Here is a 21046-nt window from a genome sequence, read left to right as displayed (position 1 = left end):
CGATCCCAGAACCCTGGGATCATGACCTGAGCCGAAGGCAGAGGCTTTAACCCACTGAGCCACCCAGGTGCCCCGAGTAACAGAGATTGTTAATGGAAGAGGGCAGGTAGGGGAGAGATTGAGAGAGAGGAGAAAGAGATCTACCATTCTTTTGAGTTGATTTAGGAAAATATGACATAGGAATGGGATTTGTAGGATAAATACTGTTTTTCATGATGGATACTGCGGGGAGGCATTTCAGAAATAAAGCAATATGAGAAAAATTGTGTAGATTTTTAAAATAACATACTAAAAAATCTGTTTCTTTGTAACTATAGATAGGATCTCTGGATTCTCATCTACTTAATAAAAAGAAGTTAGGGGAGCGCCTGGGTGGCTCAGTGGGTTAAAGCCTCTGCCTTCAGCTCAGGTCATGATCCCAGGGTTCTGGGATCGAGCCCTGCATTGGGCTCCCTGCTTGGCGGGGAGCCTCCTTCCCCCTCTCTCTGTCTCTGCCTTCCTCTCTGCCTACTTGTGATCTCTGTCAAATAAATAAAATCTTTAAAAATAAGTAAGTAAAAAGAAATTAGGGCCCTGTAACATATTCTTCTACTTTGTCTATCTTATCTCTTATCTTTCATTAACCAAAACATTATTTTTATTGCCAAAATTTTAAAAAATCTGCCCTCACTTATGATAGTGTGGTTATGATTTCCATGCATTTGTTATTGGTTGATTCTGAAAATTAGAAAGTAATAAAGGATGCTTATCAAATTTTGGCTATGTAAATAAATTTAATAGAAATTCAAATAGTGTGAATGGGTTGATAAAGAGTTTATAATCCTTTATTTCCACATGCTTCACTAACTGAAATATGTATCAAATGAAGTCTCATATCCAATTAATTTTTTCAAATCATGCACATTTAAATTGGTCTCATATTTTTGCCTAGACTTTGTTTTATGGTTTTTGCTGCTTTCTCTAGTATTTCTAACTGCTCCCTTTCTATATGCCATCCTCACCACATTCTAGCTTCCAGTTTTCTTATACATGTTGGATGGTGAGTTAGTTGTACTAACTGCTTTTTATGCTTGCTTCACACCTGCTACTTGGGATGGTTTCTACTGAGGTCCCGAATTTTCTTGATCTCTTGCTTTTTCCTTCTTGGATTGTATTTGGTTTTTGTTGTAGTGTCTTCCTCAAATACATGTGCAGAAAAGGCAGATGCAAAGTAAACTTTTTGAGTCTTTGAAAAGCTAAAAGCAAAACTTCAAACTCACATTGATAGTTTGGCTTGGTAGAAATTTTTAGATTAAAATGATTATTTTCAGGGTGCCTGGATATTTCAGTTGGTTAAGCATCTGACTCTCAATTTTGGCCTAAGCCATGATCTCAGGATTGTGGGATTGAGTTCCGCGTTGGACTCTGCACTGGGTGTGGAGCCTGCTTGAGATTCTCTCTCTCCATCTCCCTCTGCCTCTCCCCCCTTCTCTTTCTCTCTCTCTCTCTCCCCCTCTCTAAAAATAAAAATTTAAAAAAAAATACTTTTTTTCTTCAGAATTTGGAGGGTATTGTTCTATAGCACAGTTGCTGATGAGAAATTTGAGGGGAAAGACATTATTTACTTTTTTAGGTAACTTACTTGTTATCCCTGAGAGCTTTTTTTTTTTTTTTTAAATCTTCTTAGTGTTTTGAATTCCACAGGACTGTTTCCTACTTTCCTTGGTGCTTGATGGGGTAGGCCATTTCATTCTGAAGACTCTTGTCTTTTTTTGTATGTTTTCACCTGGGACATTGCTCATGCTTGTACCATTTGTATATTTTTTGAGGACTCCAGGTAGAGGGGTCTAGTAGGTGACCTGTTATAGAAATATAAGATTTATCAGTATGTAGAGGATACCTCTTTGTAATATGTGTACCCACAGGAAGACATTTTGCCATTGTTTCCAAAGGTTGTGCCACTTAATGTTAGGAGATTCTGCTTTTCATCTTTTTTTGTTTGTTAGCTTTTTTTTTTTTTTTAAAGACTTAATTTATTTATTTGACTGAGAGTCTGTGAGAGAGGGAATACAAGCAGGGAGTAAGAGAGGGAGAAACATCTTTCCCATTGAGCAGGAAGCTCGATACGGGGCTCAGTCCCAGGACCCTGGGATCATGACCTGAACCGAAGGCAGATGCTTAATGACTGAGCCACCCAGGCGCCCTCTTCATCTTTTGTTATTTTTTTATTGGTATTTTGTGTTGCCTCAAAATGGGGAAGGTATGATGTGATGCATACTTCTGTCTATGAGGATAACCCATTCTTGGAGGACCCTGAATTTCTCTTGGAGTAATTGGGTGAAGAGAACATGGCCTTGTACACAGTGGTGTCTGCTTCCCCTGTGGCTTGTGGGATGCCCTGTGACATGAGTGGCCAGATGGGGCATCTGTCAATTCTTTTTAGCTCTCTGTGAAGTGGAGTTGAGCATGTGGTGGAGCCCCTGGCCCTGGCCATGTTGAGCAAGAAATTAAAGGGACTAGAATGCTGTTATTGGAACACATGTGAAGATACATTTAGAAATTTTTTTAAAAAGGTATACATTTGGCTTTATTAAAAAAAGAGGTCACAACGTTTTAAGATTGAGCCTAATAATACATGAAAGTGCATAACTAATTTCACCAGTTTGCACTTAGGGCAGCATTCCCCAAACTTAGCAGTTTTCAAGAGTCCCTGGGAGAAAATAACTTGTTATGAGGAGTTTCAGAATTTGATGGAGTTTTTGTTTTTATTTTTGGTATCAGCGCTGTCCTTTGCCTTTTCTGCTCTCCTTGTCCTCCGGATTCAGAGCACTGTTATTGATATACATTGTCTTAGTTCAGGCTGCTAAAAAGAATACCATAGACTGGTGGCTTGAACAACAGACCTTTATTTCTCACAGTGCTGGAGGCTGGGAAGTCCGAGATCGGGGTGCTGGCATGGAAAGTGTCTGGTGAGAGCCCTCTTCCTGGTTTGCAGACTGTTGTCTTATTGCTGTGTCTTCACATAGTGGAGAGAGACAGGAAACAAGCTCTTTGGCGTCATTTCATATAAGGGCATCAATTGCATCATGAAGGTCTAGCCTCATGACCCAATTATCTCAACATGCCATTACCCGGGGGATTAGGTTTTCAATATGTGAATTCTGGGGGAACACAAATATTTAAATTCATAACATACGTTTAAGGTATGTCAGTTTTCAGTTCCCCCTTCTGTGTGTCTCCAGTCTTGCATAGGGCACAAGTGATATGAGAACCAAATTATGAACCTAAGTGAAATAAAGCAAAGATTTTACACAGTTGCTTTTACTTTCATGGAGGCCTAGGCATCCTGGCATTCTTATAGTTATTGTAGTGATATGAGATGAGTTTAATTGTTGATTTTGAGTTTTGGAGAACTTTTCTGTTCTCATTTTGGCTCTCTGATTTCTTTTCTCATGCTGCCTCAAGACCAGCTTTTACGGTGGATACAGACCCCCTATATCTGTGCCAATATTAGTAACCTTTCTATCAAGCTTTTAGTCTTTTGAAAATATCTAGTACATCTATCCAAGTAGCTGCAGAGAATCTCTTTGTAAACATAACTTTATTGAGGACCATCTGTGGATCAGATATTATCCGAGCTATTTTCGCGTTGTATATGAGCATGGCAGAATTTATTCTTGATGCTACTTGAAAAGTAAGGGAAAACTTGAAGAAGTGTGTAGTGTCTGAATTTTGGTGATGCCGGTTTAGAAATCTGTTTGCACCACTAATTCCAGACCCAGTTCTTTTTTAGCTCTCTGTATTCAGTTAAAAAAACAAAAGGTCTTAGAGTGCAGACAGTTAATTTAACAGTTTAGAAAAAAAAAAAAAAAGACACTATTAGTCACCAACACAATTCCTTGAGGTTCAAAACAGCTGTAGGTTCTGGAAGGCTGGTTGAAATTAGAAGGTTATGTAGTTTGTATAGTACATAATGGATGAGCAACTCAAGAATAGGAGGCATCAGATTCTGCGTGGAAAGTTGAATGAAACTGAAGAAAGGAAAATCTGAGACATGAGCTCCTCATTCTTCACTAACCCTCAGCTAAATACATTAGTCTGAGATACAACTTTTGGCAGGCTTGGGGTTTGCTAATGTGCTGTCCCAGTTGCAAACTGTCTGAAAGCAAAGAACCACTCTTTATGAATGGGGCAGTTTGATTTAGCAGATGCTTAAGGAACCCAGACAAAAAGGCTTAGAGACTAGGAAATAAGCCATGGAAAATTAGCATTTTCCTTTTGATCAGTTCATTTCATAGCATTCTGTATCTTCTTTCTTTGTATTTTTCAAAAAATCCTGTACTTAGAATTAATTTTTTTGATAAATGTGAGATATGACTTACTTACTTTCCTCCTTTCTTTTTAGAAAGTTTTGGAGTAAAAATATCCTAATGTTTTGAATAGTATTATCAGTTTAGCTCTTGGCGAATGTATGGGAATGAGAGTGTTCATTCACAGACACATGCTTACTCACGCATGACCAAGTATTTTAGAAACATCTTTGCCTCCAAACAATGTATACCTTATATTTTTATATAAGGTATATTTATATTTTTATATATATTTATATACATTTTATATATGCATTAAATATAGATATAAATTAAATATATATATTATCTATACATATAATATGTAAATTTTATTTATTTATTCTTTGTAATATTTTAAAAGATAAGTAGAAATTTACATGTATATCTATTTCTTTTCTTTAGAAAGGATGACAGATAAGTGGTTTTTACTATTTATCTTTACATTTTATTTATTTTATAAAGTAAATGTAGTATACTAAAGAATTACACATTTTATTTTAGTATGTACCATATTTGACAAAATGTGTCAGTCTAATTTCTTTTTTTTCTTTTACTCAAATGACTACCAAAATATGGAGGCTTTTTTTTTTTTTTTGGTATCTTTCTCCTGTTTGTGACTTTTAGATTTAAAAAAAATACTAAAAATATTTATTTATTTTTAGAAAGAGGGGGAAGGGAAGCGGGGGGAGACAGAGAGAATCTTAGGCAGGTTCCATATGTAGCACAGAGCCCAACACAGGTCTCAACCTCACAACCCTGAGATCATGACCTGAAATGAAATCAGAAGTCAGACTCTTAACCAACTGAGCCACCCAGGCACCCCTCCTGTATGTGATTTTTTAAAAAATTAACATTTATTATATTATTTGTTTCAGGGGTACAGGTCTGTGATTCATCCCTCTTACACAATTCATAGCACTCATCATAGCACATACCCTCCCCAATGTCCATCACCTAGCCACCATATTATCCCTCCCACCTTTCTCCCCTCCAGCAACCCTCAGTTTGTTTCCTGAGACTAAGAGTCTTTTATGTTTGTCCCCCTCCCCAGTCCCATCTTGTTTCATTTTTCCCTCCCTTTCCCTCATGACCCTCCGCCCTGCCTCTCAAATTCCTCATATCAGAGAGATCATATGATAATTATCTTTCTCTGATTGATCTATTTTGCTTAGCATAATACCCTCTAGTTCCATCCATGTTGTTGCAAATGGCGAGATTTTGGGTTTTTTGATAGCTGCATAGTATTCCATTAAATATATATATACCACATCTTCTTTATCCATTCATAAAGCAAAATGCATGACATTTTATAAAAGAGCATTTGCTTTTGTCTTTATATATCGTTTATCATAAAATGTGACATTGTGTGTGGGATCAGAACTACTCCTGTCTGTTTGTGGAAAATCAATTAAAATCACAAGTCTCTCCTGGTAGTTACTTATTGGCATTGTTTCCACATTACAAAGCCTATCAGAGGGCTCTAAAGAGTGGGAGATCCATAATGTGTTACTAAGTTCAGAATTGCTTTTCAGCTTAAAATCTTTATTGTTTTTGCGTCCTGTAATGAATATTTGTATTCCTCAAGTGAACACAGTATGGATTGATCAGGTGAATTTTGAAAAGTTAGAATATTAAGATGTTGAAGGTTTGTGATATCCCAGGATTCCTATAGAGCTAGTTTTGTGTCAGAAGGATGAGTTGACAAGCATTTACTGTGTTTCAGCTGCAATTTTGGGTCTGTGTCATGGCCTGGTGAAATGCTGAGGAGGAGAACACAGACTCACAAGGGCTATGTTAGGAAGTAAAAGTCTGGAATTTACAAAATGATGATGAGCAAGCAACATGTGAAATTTATAAAAAAGTTCTACGTTTAGGGAGGGCAGTTGTAGAAGTTCAGAAAGAATAGAAGGGGCTGCAGATACTAGGAAATTTTCACGAAAGGGGGAGATTTAACCGGTCTTTAAGAGTGGGCGCATTTTGGACTTGCGAGATGGTGAAGGGAGGCTATTCTAGATGAGAGTACTGTGGAAGTTACTCTAGTGGTCATGTTCATTAGGCACAGGTATACTATGTGATATACATACGCTGTTTTTCTTTAAACAGAGAGACATGTTAGGTTATATTTGGAGTGCTGAACGATCTTCTGATAGTGAGTTTTCTCTGGCATAGAAGGGGAGTGGGTGATTGATTGGAAGTGTGGGTTAGTGAAGAGAAGAATGAGATGTAGGGCAACTCTCAGTTTGCCTTTAGGGTCAAGATAGTTGGGTACAGGTGTTAAGGAGGAAAAGCAGTTGGTAGTGCTGATAATGTTAGTCGTGAGGGAACATGGAGGTAGTGATTTCTATTTTGGATATTCTAACTGTAAGGTGTCTGTGTGACATTTATGTGATGTCCAGGGACAGTTGTTAGATTTGGAATTCTCAGGAGAGATTGAGATATTATTAGGGAGAGGGTATGATATTGTAAGATAAAGGGCTTAGAAAGAATGCTGGGGAATAATAACAAGAGAAAAAACAAAAAACTCAAGAAGCCAGTGTAGGAGATTGAAGTAGGATGGTGACTGAAAGAGGAAATGAAGTTGCCAAGTTTGTGATCTTTACTTATTTATTTTGTTGTTCCATGCTACTAAGATTTTTTTTTAATTAAAAATTTCTCTTCCTTTAAATTTTTTGTGTTTGTTTATTATAGTTGGAAACTGTGGAGTTGGTGAACATAATTCCCCCAATCCCACCTGTAAGTCCTAGATTTGGGAAAATCCAAAATATTTCTTTAGTGGTTACTCCGGACATTGCAAATGGAGAAATTGGCTTCCTCAGCAATCTTCCAATCATTTTACATGAACCAGAAGATTCTGCTGCTGAAGTGGTAAGTAAGCTTTTTCTTATTGATGAGCCCTAATGAGTCCGAGATAAGACATAGATAGTTTTCCTTTTTTGTAGAGTTAACATACAGACTTAACAGATCTTGAAAAGCTTCACCATTTACAGCAAGTCTTCAATGTGTCATTTGATACAAGTAACTAACGAATATGTGATTTTTCCATCATCTTTTGCCATATTTGTTAGAATAAAATTAGAATTAATTGCTCATGGCCAGAGTTGGGTGTTTTGATGTACATGTTTTTAGATAGTGCTATGATATTTGCCAGAGTGATAGCTAAACATTATTTTTCTTTTTTTATTGACCAAGTCACATGTATTGCACGTATCCCTGACCTATTGCATTTATCAGCATTGCTCATGCTTGCTTTGGGCAGGACTAGGGTGGCTGCCTTGGGTTCTGTGCTTGGCGGCAGAAGGGATCCACTTGGATTGCCATTCCACTTGGTGGTGGGAAAGTTGTGGAATGCCAGATTTGAGACATTTTTTATATATGGGTAAATTTTTGTGGGCACACACACACACACACACACACACATGCAAAAGCACACTCATAAACATATCACCCCTATGTGCCCCCTACTCTGATTGAATTTTCCTGCCATTTATCTAGGGATGACTTTCAGCTTTACCATTATCTGAGTCACAGTCTATCCCTGAAACCTTCTCTAAGACTCTCCTAACTTAGATGTGATTTAAAGTGGGTTTGGGTTCAGATCGGAAAAGAGGAGAATTGTTTTTGTTATCAAAGTCTTATGTCAGAATATGGTATCCGTGACTTCCTTTGCTTGTATATTTGATTCTGGAAATTGGCAGAGTATCTCATTGTTCAAGATGGTTCTGATTTTTGTATTTTTTATTAATACACTGTTTCCTTCTAAAAACTTAAAAACTAAAAACATTTAGAGAGTGGATTTCTTTTACTCATTATCTGCTGTCAATTTACCATTTCATATTTTTCCCTTGAGGAAACTTAGTTTTGAGGGAAAATTTTGGGCTCTGTAAACCTGCATTCTTCCCCTCTGGGAAACAGAAAGTGTGGAAATTTCCCTCAGTTCTCTTTCTCTTTGTCCCATCCATTGCCCAGGCCACACCTACTCCCTCAGGGTGACTCTTAATTTTTTTGTCTTTCTTAAGTATCTTATTTTGCTTGCTAGTATCCAGCACTGATCATTGATAGTCAGATTAGCAGAATGGTTAGTGAGGAAAATATCTTCCATTTTTCAAAATGGGTTGTGTTAAAAAGCGAAGAACAAAGAAGGTAGTTTTTTAGGGGCTTAAAAAGAATAGTGTATCTACCATTAAGTTTTCATTTATATTCTTTATTTGAAAAAAAAAAAAACTTTATCATTATCTACAATGATCCTTCTATTGTCTATATTTGAAATGTACTGCACTTACTACCAAAATAATTTGTTTCAGAATTATTATAAAGCTGCCATTTATTTAGCTCATATAATAGAGAGGCATTCTAATCCTCTCCACAAACTTGCAAAATGGAGAAGTCCTAGCTTCATTTCACTTGAGGAAATTGAGGTCAGAGAGGTTAAGTAACTTGTCCAAGGTCACCCAGAACTATTTGAGTATCTCAGTTGATTTCTATTGCATGTATCATATTGGCTAGAAACATTTCTTGTTCTTACTTATATTATTATTTTCTTATTTTTGCCTCCATAACTTTAAGATGAATTTTTCATAATTTTCTAGTTTTAATTACAAAACTTTATCTTTCAGTTTATATTGTGATATTACATTAATTCTTTTTTTGGGGGAGAAACTCTGATGAAAATTTCGTATTTAACCAATATGTTCTGCGTTTTTTTTCACTGTTCTTTGGCTTTCAAAATATCCTTTTATTAAGACAAAATACAGGTAAGGATATTTTTGAGTGGGAGCAGTTTTGCAGATAAATGTGATTAGCAAAAACTAATAAAAAGTTATATCTAAAATTATTTTTATGCTTTATAAAAAGGTATTTTCAGTTATATTTTATTGTTATTTAATAGTTGGCCTCTCTATGCAGAATACATACATTCATATAATAACATAGCCATGCACTAACTGAAAAGCTTACATAATTTGTTAGCATATATTTCAGAAGAAATTGTTCCTTTTTTTTTTTTTTAATAAGGTATACATTCCCTTACATCGGGACGGAACCGATGGCCAGGCTACTGTCTATTGGAGTTTGAAGCCCTCTGGCTTTAATTCAAAAGCAGTGACCCTGGATGATATAGGTCCCTTTAATGGCTCTGTTGTGTTTTTATCTGGGCAAAGTGATACAACAATCAACATTACGGTCAAAGCTGATGACACACCGGAAATGAATGAGACAGTAACACTTTCTCTAGACAGGTAATAACCCATTTAGCTTATGTTTATTTAGTAACATATATGTTCGAGTTCTCTGAAATTTGTTTTTTGTTTTAATTCTTTCCTCCATATGAAGTAAAGAGAAAAAACTGAATAGGTGACATTTTGCTGGGATTCTGACTTTTTTTGTTGTTGTTGATGGCTCTGGTTAGACTGTGAGTATTGTGACATAGTGAATTTTTACCCTGCTATTCATTATGAGGCAACATTGCACAGAGAATTTTTGGAGGATATCAGATATAACATAAGCATAGCTAATAAGTTGCTATATTAAAAAAACTAGGCAGCAACAAATCAAAAATGTTCGGTTAAACAAACAGCTGTGTCTGCTTCATTTTCAGCAGGGAAGGGGATTAGAGCTTTTCTGAATGAGTAAAAAGAAAGCGTTAATCTTAATATAATGAAATTCTCTTTTTAACATAGAATTTGAACACTAATACACACTTTACAGAGAATCAAAAATACAAATTTAAGGCTTTTTTTCATTAATAATAAGGATTTCCTTAATATTTCTCAGTGGATAATTTATATTATGAAAATACTACGGTCTCAGAGAGATTCTTTTTTTTCCAGTAATTCAGAAAACCTCCAAAAGTGAAAAAAAGTTCTGTGTTTAACTGATGTCAGTTAATTAAAAAAAAAAAAAAGCCAAACTTATCTATATTAAAGTTGATACATATTTGAGAAGGTTAGTGTAACTGGAGTGCTTTGCAAAATTCATATTTTATAAACAATAAAAATCACATATAAATTCAATTGACATTATCTTATACTATATTAATCAGGACTGAAATAGTGTATTATTTTATGGAACCCCTGATCCTATCTATATTTTACCATTAGGTTTTTCTTTGTAAGTATTTTGTGTAAACATCTTATTTTTATGTCAAAGAAAAATATAGAATGTAGGGAACAAATCTACTAAGTGTCTGTTGTATATTTTGTTTGTTTTCATAAGTGAATTCTGTTTACTTCCTTTTTTACATAAAAAGTAAAACAAAGCACACAAACAAAAAAATTAAAAAATGTATTAAACACACTGTCTAAATGTCTGATTTTGATGACTTATGCTTTTAATATGTATTTCACATTAAATCTTAAGGGAAGGTATTTCAAATTACTTTAAAAAATCAGTGAAATGTAATGTAAATGAAAACTGAGAACTACCTTTTTTTTTAAGGTTTGAGTACTCATTAAATTAATGAGCAGTCTTCAAAAAAAAGAAAAAAATCAACAGCATTTATTAGCCATTTATTTATTAAAAAAAAGAAAAATCAACAGCATTTATCTAACAATTCATAAAAACTCTTAGCTGAGTTTCTGCTTTGGCTAAGTGTTTAAAGAATGATTTAAATTTCACCTTCAAAAGTTTTATAGGGAATACTTTTTGTATTCTTCCAAAAAGTCATTTTTTAACTTGATCATATAAACCTTTAAATTAAATAGAATTTTTAAGTGTTCATTTCTCTCTCTCCTATGGGCAAAAACAGTACACAAAGAAATGCAAATCATGGGCTAGAGTATTTCAGAAATTAATGGTTATTCTCTTTTCAAATATAGGTAATTCATTTAATTTTATAATAAAATGTTTTCAATTAGCAATAGTGTTTACTTATATTATCTAAATTGTACATGAGTAAGAATAAGTCAATAACATTTGAGTGTTCTAAGACATATTTAATTAAATAAATGTGAGAATAACATCTAAAATTAAAAATTACATTTTATCTAAACCTCATCTCGATTTTACAAATTTTTAACAAAACTAAAATGAAAGAATGAATGGTAGTGTTTTTACAATGTTATGATATAATAATACAACAGAAATAACACTTTATTGTGGTACCTTACTCTTGATCTTAGCCAAAAGGCCAAGAAACGATTTTTTTGTGGTACCTTATATACTTTCTCTAAAGTCAAATTCAAATGCCAATTCTCTATATTTAGTACAGATAAAAGTTGCTCTGGAGTTAAACAGTTTGTAATGCTTTCAGTATCATACCAGTTAAAAATATTTTACTTTTTAATGTTACCCAAATCAGAAAAAAATTTCACTTTGTCAGTGTATTTCAGAAAAATTTTCATATATGTTGTGTATAACCCCATATTTATAAATAGTGTCATTTGACCTTAAAAATGAAGCCCTGGGGTTGTGCATGTTGACATGTATTTTTCAAGACTGAAAATGCATTACACTGGGGATTTGGAAAAGTATTTAGATTTCCTGATATGAAGTTCTATTTAAATAATATTTGTCAGAGTTAAAAGATAAAAATGCTATCTTATGGCTTCTTAGTTATATTTCTATGCAATTGATGAAAGGTATGTATTTCTTTGCTTCTAGAGTTTTTTATTTTTTCAAAGAATAACTGGGTTTCGGTCTGAGGATGAAGATTTTTGTTATTTTTTAAAACCTCACTAAAGCTACTAAGTAATTATAAGTCAAGCTGAATGAGATTTGCTCAGCTGCTGTGGCCTGTGAGCACGCACAGTGCTTGGCAGATCTCAGCGCCTTGGAGCAGGCCTGGAAAGGAATGTCTTCCGTGGGTATTGACATGCTGGCTGGCCATGGGGTCATCTTCCCTAAGTGGGAACTGCTGAACCTCTTGCTAGCATTTGTCAATAGCAGAGAAGCCAGTGTGCAGAATTCCCATAAAGTGAACATTATTAGCTTGGGGGGGAGGGAAATGGAAAGCTATCTTTAGCTTTATTTTTCCTCTGTTGTTCAAATTTCTAGCAGTATTAGTGAGATTTTGGCAAATGGTGTCTCTGTCTCCTTTTCCCCCTCCCACACTTCTTTCTGTGTTGACAGGGTAGAAACTGAAAGGTTTGTTGTGTATTTTGGGTAAGTGCACAAAATAATGCTTTGGTTTTGGTTGTTCAACCTTTTTGCTTTTCAAGCCATTGTTTTAGACAAGGCTGCGGTTCTGCATGACCGCAGGTCTTTAGAAGTTTTGCTTGATGCCTGCGCATGCTTTGTGTGTCGTTTCATTTTCTAATGGTAAGGGAAGCATGTATGAAATATGGGTATATTTACTGTGAAAATCACATAACTAGATTAACAATATAACAAATAACTGTCCTATAATTTGGGCTGTCTCTTCTGCGGTCACGAGTATGCTAGGTGTTGGTTGTCATATTTCCAAAAGCTAGAGAAGGATGATAATTCTGATTTTCTATTACATAGGAAGTGAGCTGTCTTTCCTACATATTGATTATGGCTTCATTGTAATTCTGAGGTCTGATCTTGAGTACTTTTTCGTTCGACAGAAAGTGACATTTGGGAAGGTTTAGAGCAGACCGTAGGTCTGAGAATTCTCAAAGAGTATGCAGGCTTTTAAACTCCCAGAGCCCTGCGTCCCAGTCTCTTTGATCATTCTAATTATACACCAACCATAAAAACCAGAACTATAAAAAAACTTCTTTAAATATGTTCTTTTGAGAGATGTATAGAAATTGCTCAACAAGTCATGCATCTCAGATCCATTCTGTTCCATGTTTTTTTTGGCATATGTTCTATATTTTCTAATAACAAAAAATGAAGTTAAAAGTGAGATGAATAGAATTATATGAAAGGTCACAAAATATTTCTAAAATCTAATCATAACTTCATTTATGTTTGATCAATGTGGCTTGTTTTAGTCCGTGCAGTTATCCAACTTTTATTTAGTAAGTGTAATCTTATGTCACTAGATTTTTAAAAATTTAAAAATTTAAAAATTTTTAAAAATTCAAGTGCATGTAAAGTTAAAGCAATTTTATTTAAATGTATTTTCTAACTACGTGTTACAAATTAAATTTTCATAAAACTAAACAAATCTGTAGATTTTGTTCTTTATAAAAATATATTTATAGCCTTTGATTACTTATTTTATGGTATACTTATTTTTGGTGTACTTAGGCAATATTTGATTTCAGTCAAATATGAAAGATGTAATGAATTCAGAAATAGAAGTTCTTCCATAAATATTATGAGTAAAAAGTATTTTGATCTTATATAATTTTAATACACTTAAATTCAGTTTAAATTTCAGCTCCTAATAAGCTTCATATTCATTATCTGGAAGTGTTATAAATATTGTAAATAAGGCTGCAAAATTCAGTATGAAGATTATAGGTAGCATGTTCCTTTTTTTTCTTCTGACTTTTCCAGGGTCAATGTGGAAAATCAAGTGCTAAAATCTGGATATACTAGCTGTGACCTAATTATTTTGGAAAATGATGATCCTGGGGGAATTTTTGAATTTTCTCCTACATCCAGAGGACCCTATGTTATAAAAGTAAGTATGAAATAAACTTCAGTCTATTTTGTACTTACAGTCTCAGAAGAACAATCTTGAAGAGTTTGAACTTCCGTGGATTTTTTTTGTTGTTGTTTTTTAAGGAAGGGGAATCTGTAGAGCTCCACATCACCCGATCCAGGGGAGCTCTGGTGAAGCAGTTTCTACACTACCGAGTAGAGCCGAGAGATAGCAATGAGTTCTATGGAAACACAGGGGTGCTAGAATTTAAACCTGGGGAATGGGAGATTGTAATCACGTTGCTAACAAGATTGGATGGAATACCAGAGGTACAGGTTTTTATTTTTTTCATGTGCTTTTGTGGAAAGCTGGTAGTGTCTAGTATATTATGAATATAAATATCTTAAACATTGATAAGAAGATACAGGAGCAGAAGTGAACAAGAAAGGCTTGAGAGGTCCTTACATTTGCAAAAGAAAAAAAAAACCTTAAAAAATAAAGTGAGATTCATTCAACTTTGAATTATGTACATTTGTCCTACATAAAGAAATACCAAATGATATGAAATGATTGTGATCAGTCTTCATCTACTTTAAGGTTTGTTTATGTTTTGTTTTATTTTATATCATCTGTTTGAACTTTTAATGATGTGGGTTTGAACTGAAGTTTTTCTGTAAAATCACTTATAAAAATAAATAAATTTAAGTTTTATATTAATGGAACAACATATTGTTCCATTGTGTTTGCACACCAAATCATAAGTAGTTTTTAAATTAATTTTACTTTATTTACTCATATTAACTTAAATGGCTAGATCATCAGTGATAAAGTCCAGTCTTCTTACTATGTTAGTATAGCATCATGATTTTATCTTTTCCCTTTTTGGATAATGTATACTTTCATATCTGATGTCTCACTTAATTGGTAGGAGAATATTAAACAATTTTTTTAGGAATAATATCAGCTCTTTTGTTTTTTTCTGTCAGTGGGATGTTTCTGGAAAACAGTATTAATATTCTTGAATAGATATATTTTTATTTGCTTTAAAATTTCAACTTTATATTTTTCCTAATTTGACCTGTTCATTTTAGTTGGATGAACACTATTGGGTGGTCCTCAGCAGCCATGGTGAACGGGAAAGCAAGTTGGGAAGTGCTACGGTTGTCAACATAACGATTCTAAAAAATGATGATCCTCATGGGATTATAGAATTTGTCTCTGATGATCTAATTGTTATGATAAATGAAAGTAAAGGAGACGATACCTATAGTGGTAATTTATTCTGCTTCTTATATTCTAGTACTGTTTACTGAAGAGGAAGTTAGTCATTTTTTAGTTTATTTCTTTTTTTTTTAAGATTTTATTTATTTATTTGACAGACAGAGATCACAATTAGGCAGAGAGGCAGAGAGAGAAAGGAGGAAGCAGGCTCCCTGCTGAGCAGAGAGCCCGATGCGGGGCTCGATCCCAGGACCCTGGGATCATGACCTGAGCCGAAAGCAGAGGCTTTAACCCACTGAGCCACCCAGGCACCCCTTAGTTTATTTCTTTAGTGAATAGTTACTTTTAGTTGTCCATCTGCCTTAAGAATTACATATAGTACAGCAATAAATATTTTAAAAATCATATTTAGAATTGCTGTTTTTATTTCTTACATCAGTATTGTGATGATAACTGATGATTTCAGTTATATTTTTATTTCAATTAACCATATGTGGTAGAAGTCAAACACCAAAGAATGAGGCGAGTCAAATAGGAAAGACTTTAAAACTGAGAATTACTGGTAGGGAGCTATTGCAATGCCCTGAAATGAGGAGGACCTTATTTTTAGAGCAGTGTCTGTCAGGTGAGAAAATTACTTTTGAGTGTACAACTTCCTCTAGAAGCTTTTAGCACGCATCCTTGTAGAACTTTGTCATAGGTTCACCTAATTAATCCCCATTCTGTTCCCTGTGATTTTTAAATAATTTTTAAAACCCCAAAGTGTGATAGAAAAGGCCAAGTCCATTTATTTTATAAATTTTATACCTGAAGAAAGAAGACTAGGTTACTACTTTTAGAAACCTAACTTGAGACGATCTAAGCAAATGATTGACTTTTATTAAAAAGAGTTTTTATTTTTACTTTTGTTTTTTGAGCAGTTTCTTTACTCATCATTTTAGAATTGTTAAATATATATTCATAAATATTATACACATTTGTATTTCACAGCTGTTTATGATGTAATAAGAAATCGAGGCACCTTTGGTGATGTTAGTGTATCATGGGTGGTTAGTCCAGACTTTACGCAAGATATATTTCCTGTCCAAGGGACTGTTTTCTTTGGAGATCAGGAATTTTCAAAAAACATCACCATTTACTCTCTTCCAGATGAGGTAAGTGTTGCATATGTAACTCTCCTTATTTGTTGTCATTGCTTAATAATTATTTTTTATTTAATAATTAGATATCTGGCAATATATTTTGTCATGAAAATATGTGATAAAGAATGCAGGTATGATAATGTCTAAATAGATGCCAAGAGAGAAATATTTTTGGTTTCCCTGAAGGCATCTTCAACTCTAAGAACTTAACAGTTGCCAGTGACACTGCATAGATGTTAAATATCAGGGATTCAAGGTGAGGTTAAGTTCTCAGCTTGTACTTTGGCCATTTGAAGTCAAGGGTACCATCTACCAAATATCCTATTGGTGCATTCTCAGAATCAGGACAATCATCAGATGGATCATGGACCCAGGGTGGTGGTCATTTTATTGGTAATGAAGAGAAAGGACTTAGGAACAATGGGAGTGGACCTTTCTGAGCAGAGCTGTGTTTATATGTTCCCAGAAGCCTGTCTTCTTTCCTCTGGGCTTGTTCCTTGAGACGTAAAATTCCAACAGTCTTCTCTTTTAGGATATGGAGAACACCAGCTTACATGGTGGAATGAAAGAGAAATAGTGTCCAACTAGAGATTTATGTAGGCTTAGAGATGGTGGAGAATCTCGTCTTGGTAGGACATGGGAATGAGGTCTTTAGGGGTGAAGCTTCTGTGAGGTTTGTAAGAGGCCTTTGAGAGCTAGCTCAGCTTTTGTTACTTTTATGAGCTCTGTTCTAAATGGATTAAAAATTTATTTTTCTGTTTTTTTCTTGTAAATAACATATTTATCCCATCTTCTTACAGAAGTAATGTGACCTATGTATTTATATTTTTTGCTTTGTAGGCAAGATATCTCTTTTTTTAAATCACAGTTTATGAGTCAGAAAGAAGTGACTTTTTGGATGACGTGCACATTAGAATGTTTTTTTGGGTCTGAGTCCTACTTGAACCAGAAATGGTGATGGACCTTAGTCCTGTCATTAATAGAGCTATTTTTTAAAAAGATAAAAATAATTTAGGAATATATAATGGAATTATTTATACAAATCACCTAACTTAAAACTGTGTCATATTTTCCAAAAGATTCCAGAGGAAATGGAAGAATTTACCATTACTCTACTTAATGCCACTGGAGGAGCTAAAATAGGAAATAAAACATCTGCAACTCTGAGGATTAGAAGAAATGATGACCCCATTTATTTTGCAGGTGGTGTTGCTATCTTTTTTGAGTGAGCTTACATCTTTTTAAACAGTAGATAGATATGTTTTCAATAACTTTTATAATTGAACATTTTCAATATAGCACAATGGAAGCTTGTTTGAATATGATTTCATGATTTGTTTGGACGATCATTATTCAATTCATTTGATGTTTTAAGAAATATATATATTATTTAAAGATTTTATTTATTTATTTGACACAGAGAGAGAGATCACAGTAGGCAGAGAGGCAGGCAGAGAGAGAGAGGGAAGCAGGCTCCCCGCTGAGCAGAGAGCCTGATACAGGGCTCGATCCCAGGACCCCGAGATCATGACCTGAGCCAAAGGCAATGGCTCAACCCACTGAGCCACCCAGGCACCCCAAGAAATATTTTTAAAGGTCTCGTGAAGGAAAAAAAACAAAAACAAAACCAAAAAACAAGTACTGTTTTATTAGCTTTGTTCTTCCTCTGCCTTCAGATTCCAAGGTATTTCTTTTGTGTGTAAGAAAGGATACTCTTCCATGAAATTTCTTCCAGTTCATGGTGTAGCCAGTTTAGGTTCTGGGTATTATACCTAACGGATACTCACTTACTTAAAAACTCATCTTTACTGGACATGTAAATTAAGGCTTCCCCATTCCTGCATTTTAATTCTTTCTTTAGAATTCTCTTTTGCCACCCAAGACATTTCTTAGTTTTTATTTTATTTTAATTCCAGTATAGTTAACACACAGTGTTATATTAGTTTCAGGTGTACAATTAGTGATTCATTGCTTCCATACATCACCTGGTGCATTTCTTAATACCGTCACCTATTTCACCCATCCCCACCCCCCACTTTCCCTCTGCTAACCACGAGTTTGTTCTCTATAGGTGACACTTTTTAGTTTTATTTGTGAGCTTAATTGGTATCTAATTCCTCCCCCCGCTTTTTTTTGAAGACTTCGTTTATTTATTTGACACAGAAAGAAAGAGAGAGTGATACAAGCAGTGGAGAGCAGGCTCCCCGCTGAACAGGGATCCCAATGAGGGCTTAGTTTCAGGACCCTGGGATCACGACCTGAGCTGAGGGCAGACGCTCAGCTGACTGAGCCACCAGGTGCCCCAGTGTCTAATGCTTTATTAAGCCCTTTTTTGCAAGCTGTTCAGTTACAATTGCAGGAATCCTTTAAAGCTCTTGAATTTTATTGCTTCATATTTTCAACCTCCAGTTAGCATGTATATAATGAATTAGTCCTGTGCTCAGCATTCTAACTGCTGTGGCAAAAATAAAATATAAGGTATCAGGGCTTATTCTCAAGGAAGTTAAAATCTAGATTTGGAAATGAGGTATATGAAACAGTATACCGAGAATTTCAGATAGCATCTAATTTACTGACAACTTAGAAGTTGAAGACAGTGGCTTCTGTAGAAATTAAGGCAAGGGGAAGCTTATTGACTAGAAGTCATCAGAGAAGCCTTCATGGAGGAGTTCTCACCAGAGCTGAATCTTTAAGCAAAGACACAATGGAGGGTATTTGTTGTGTGGGCAGGGAGAAACACAAAGTGATACGAAAATATATAGATGGGATCAGAAAAGCTCACATGTTCCTTCTTTTCTTCATCAATATTTCAGAACCCCGTGTGGTGAGAGTTCGGGAAGGTGAGATTGCTAACTTCACAGTTCTCAGAAATGGATCTGTTGATGCTGCCTGCACTGTCCAATATGCTACCATGGATGGGAAGGCTACTGCAAGAGATGGAGACTTTGTTCCCATTGAAAAAGGAGAAGCACTTGTTTTTGCAGTTGGAAGTCGAAAGCAGTGGATATCTGTATTCATTAATGAAGATGATATCCCAGAAACAGATGAGCCCTTTTATATTATCCTCTTTAATTCAACAGGTAAATAAATTATATTTTTATGGCAGACTTGTTGTTTTAGTGCTTTTATCAAGATGACATTAATTGTTTAACTGTCACTGATGACCATTCAAGAGCAGAATTGCTTATTTTATTGCTTTCTTGAGGGAAAGAGTGAAGAATATATGTGTTGAATCTTCATGTACCTGGTATAATCTGTGGCATTATTTTCAATCTTTTTGCACAATGTAGCACACGGAGAAAAGTATGACATCATGTAAGGAATAGAAATCTTCTAGCTAGGGGCGCCTGGGTGGCTCAGTGGATTAAGCCGCTGCCTTCGGCTCAGGTAATGATCTCAGGGTCCTGGGATCGAGCCCCGCATCGGGCTCTCTGCTCTGCAGGGAGCCTGCTTCCTCCTCTCTCTCTGCCTGCCTCTCTGCCTACTTGTGATCTCTCTCTCTGTCAAATAAATAAATAAAATCTTAAAAAAAAAAAAGAAAAAGAAATCTTCTAGCTAAAGCTACCCTGAGCCTTGTTTAGGAATCCTAGGTCTTAGGGTATCAGTGTTCTGTAAGCCCTTGCTCTTCTAGTGTGGCACCAGTCATACTGGCTGGGAAGCCACGTTCTGTAGATGGCTGTCTGGTAATTCTCTGGAGCCATAGCCATAATGAATGATAATTTGCAGGGGGGAAAAGATGGGCTCTTTCTTCTTCTCTGTACTATAAGTAAAGCAGGATGTTTGGACCTCAGTAGTTGGATCCTAGAATATTTTGACCCAACTTTTAGCAAATTGGAGAGGTTTTAGCTTGTTTTTATATTTGTTTAAGTGTACAAAGAGCTATTTTCTTCTGAACACTTTGAGAATCAGTTGAAGACAGAATATCCCATCACCTCTGAATACATTAGTACATTTTTCCTACAAAGACATTCTCTTACATAACCACAGTATAATCATTAGTATCAGGAAGATAACATTAACACAGTCATTGCTTGAGACACCCTTCAAATTTCTCCAGTTGTCCCAATAATGTCCTTTCTAGTAAAATCATGCATTGAATTTAGTTGTCATGTATCTCATCTCTTCATTTGGAGTAGTTCCCCAGTCTTTCCTTATGACCTTTATAATACAGAAATTACAGGCTAGTTATTTTGTAGAACATCTTCCATTTTGGGTCTCTTTGATATTTCCCCATTATTATTAGTTTCAGGTTTTCATAGAATTGATCTCTGTTCTTCCCATCTCTTCAGTTGACATGTGATATTGTTTTGTCCCTTTACTGCAGTGTTTACTTTGACCACAATTTAGGTGGTGATTGCCAGGCTTCTCTCTTATACTTTTTTCTTTGAAACTAATAAATATTTTGTGGGGAAGATGCATTATGCAAATACCATGTAACTCCTCGGACTTTAACCCTTTATCAGTATGGACTCATGATTTCTGTTTAATGCAGTGGGTTATATTTCACTATTATTTTTTGTTCTGGTGGTCAAATTTTCCCAGATTTGGCTGGTGGCAGCCTGTTTGAGGGGACTTTTTTGTCTTTTTGACAGGTCCCTATTATTATGTGAACATTTTCTTACTTCCTGGCACAGCAAGCTGTTCCAAACTCATACTTTTCCTGTCACAACCCTGAAATTAGTCATTTTTCCAAGAAGCTCTGGTTCCTTTTAGTGAAGATGTTATTTAGAAACCAGAAACTGGGCACTAGGTGAGCTTATTGTTACTGAATTTTATGCTCCTTCTAGGCCCTTCTAGTGTACAGAGATTGGGAACATTTTTGTGTAGATATGTATTTCCATATACATACACCTACACTT

General features: G+C 35.0%; 1 protein-coding gene across 1 annotated transcript in view; it reads left to right on the top strand.

The window, feature by feature from the left end:
• The window catches only part of ADGRV1 (adhesion G protein-coupled receptor V1), a 515461-nt gene that overhangs the window by 14565 nt on the left and 479850 nt on the right, over nt 1-21046 (top strand). The window contains exons 10-17 of the mRNA XM_046001147.1: nt 7020-7196; nt 9342-9565; nt 13737-13863; nt 13968-14153; nt 14916-15096; nt 16036-16199; nt 17267-17390; nt 19001-19267. Coding sequence (XP_045857103.1) covers nt 7020-7196; nt 9342-9565; nt 13737-13863; nt 13968-14153; nt 14916-15096; nt 16036-16199; nt 17267-17390; nt 19001-19267 — 1450 coding nt within the window. The remainder of the gene's footprint in view (nt 1-7019; nt 7197-9341; nt 9566-13736; nt 13864-13967; nt 14154-14915; nt 15097-16035; nt 16200-17266; nt 17391-19000; nt 19268-21046) is intronic.

The sequence above is a fragment of the Meles meles genome, chromosome 3 (assembly GCF_922984935.1).
Source record: "Meles meles chromosome 3, mMelMel3.1 paternal haplotype, whole genome shotgun sequence".
Taxonomy (NCBI): Eukaryota; Metazoa; Chordata; class Mammalia; order Carnivora; family Mustelidae; genus Meles; species Meles meles.
Note: the sequence above shows the minus strand (reverse complement) of the source record. Positions and strands in the feature narration are given on the sequence as shown.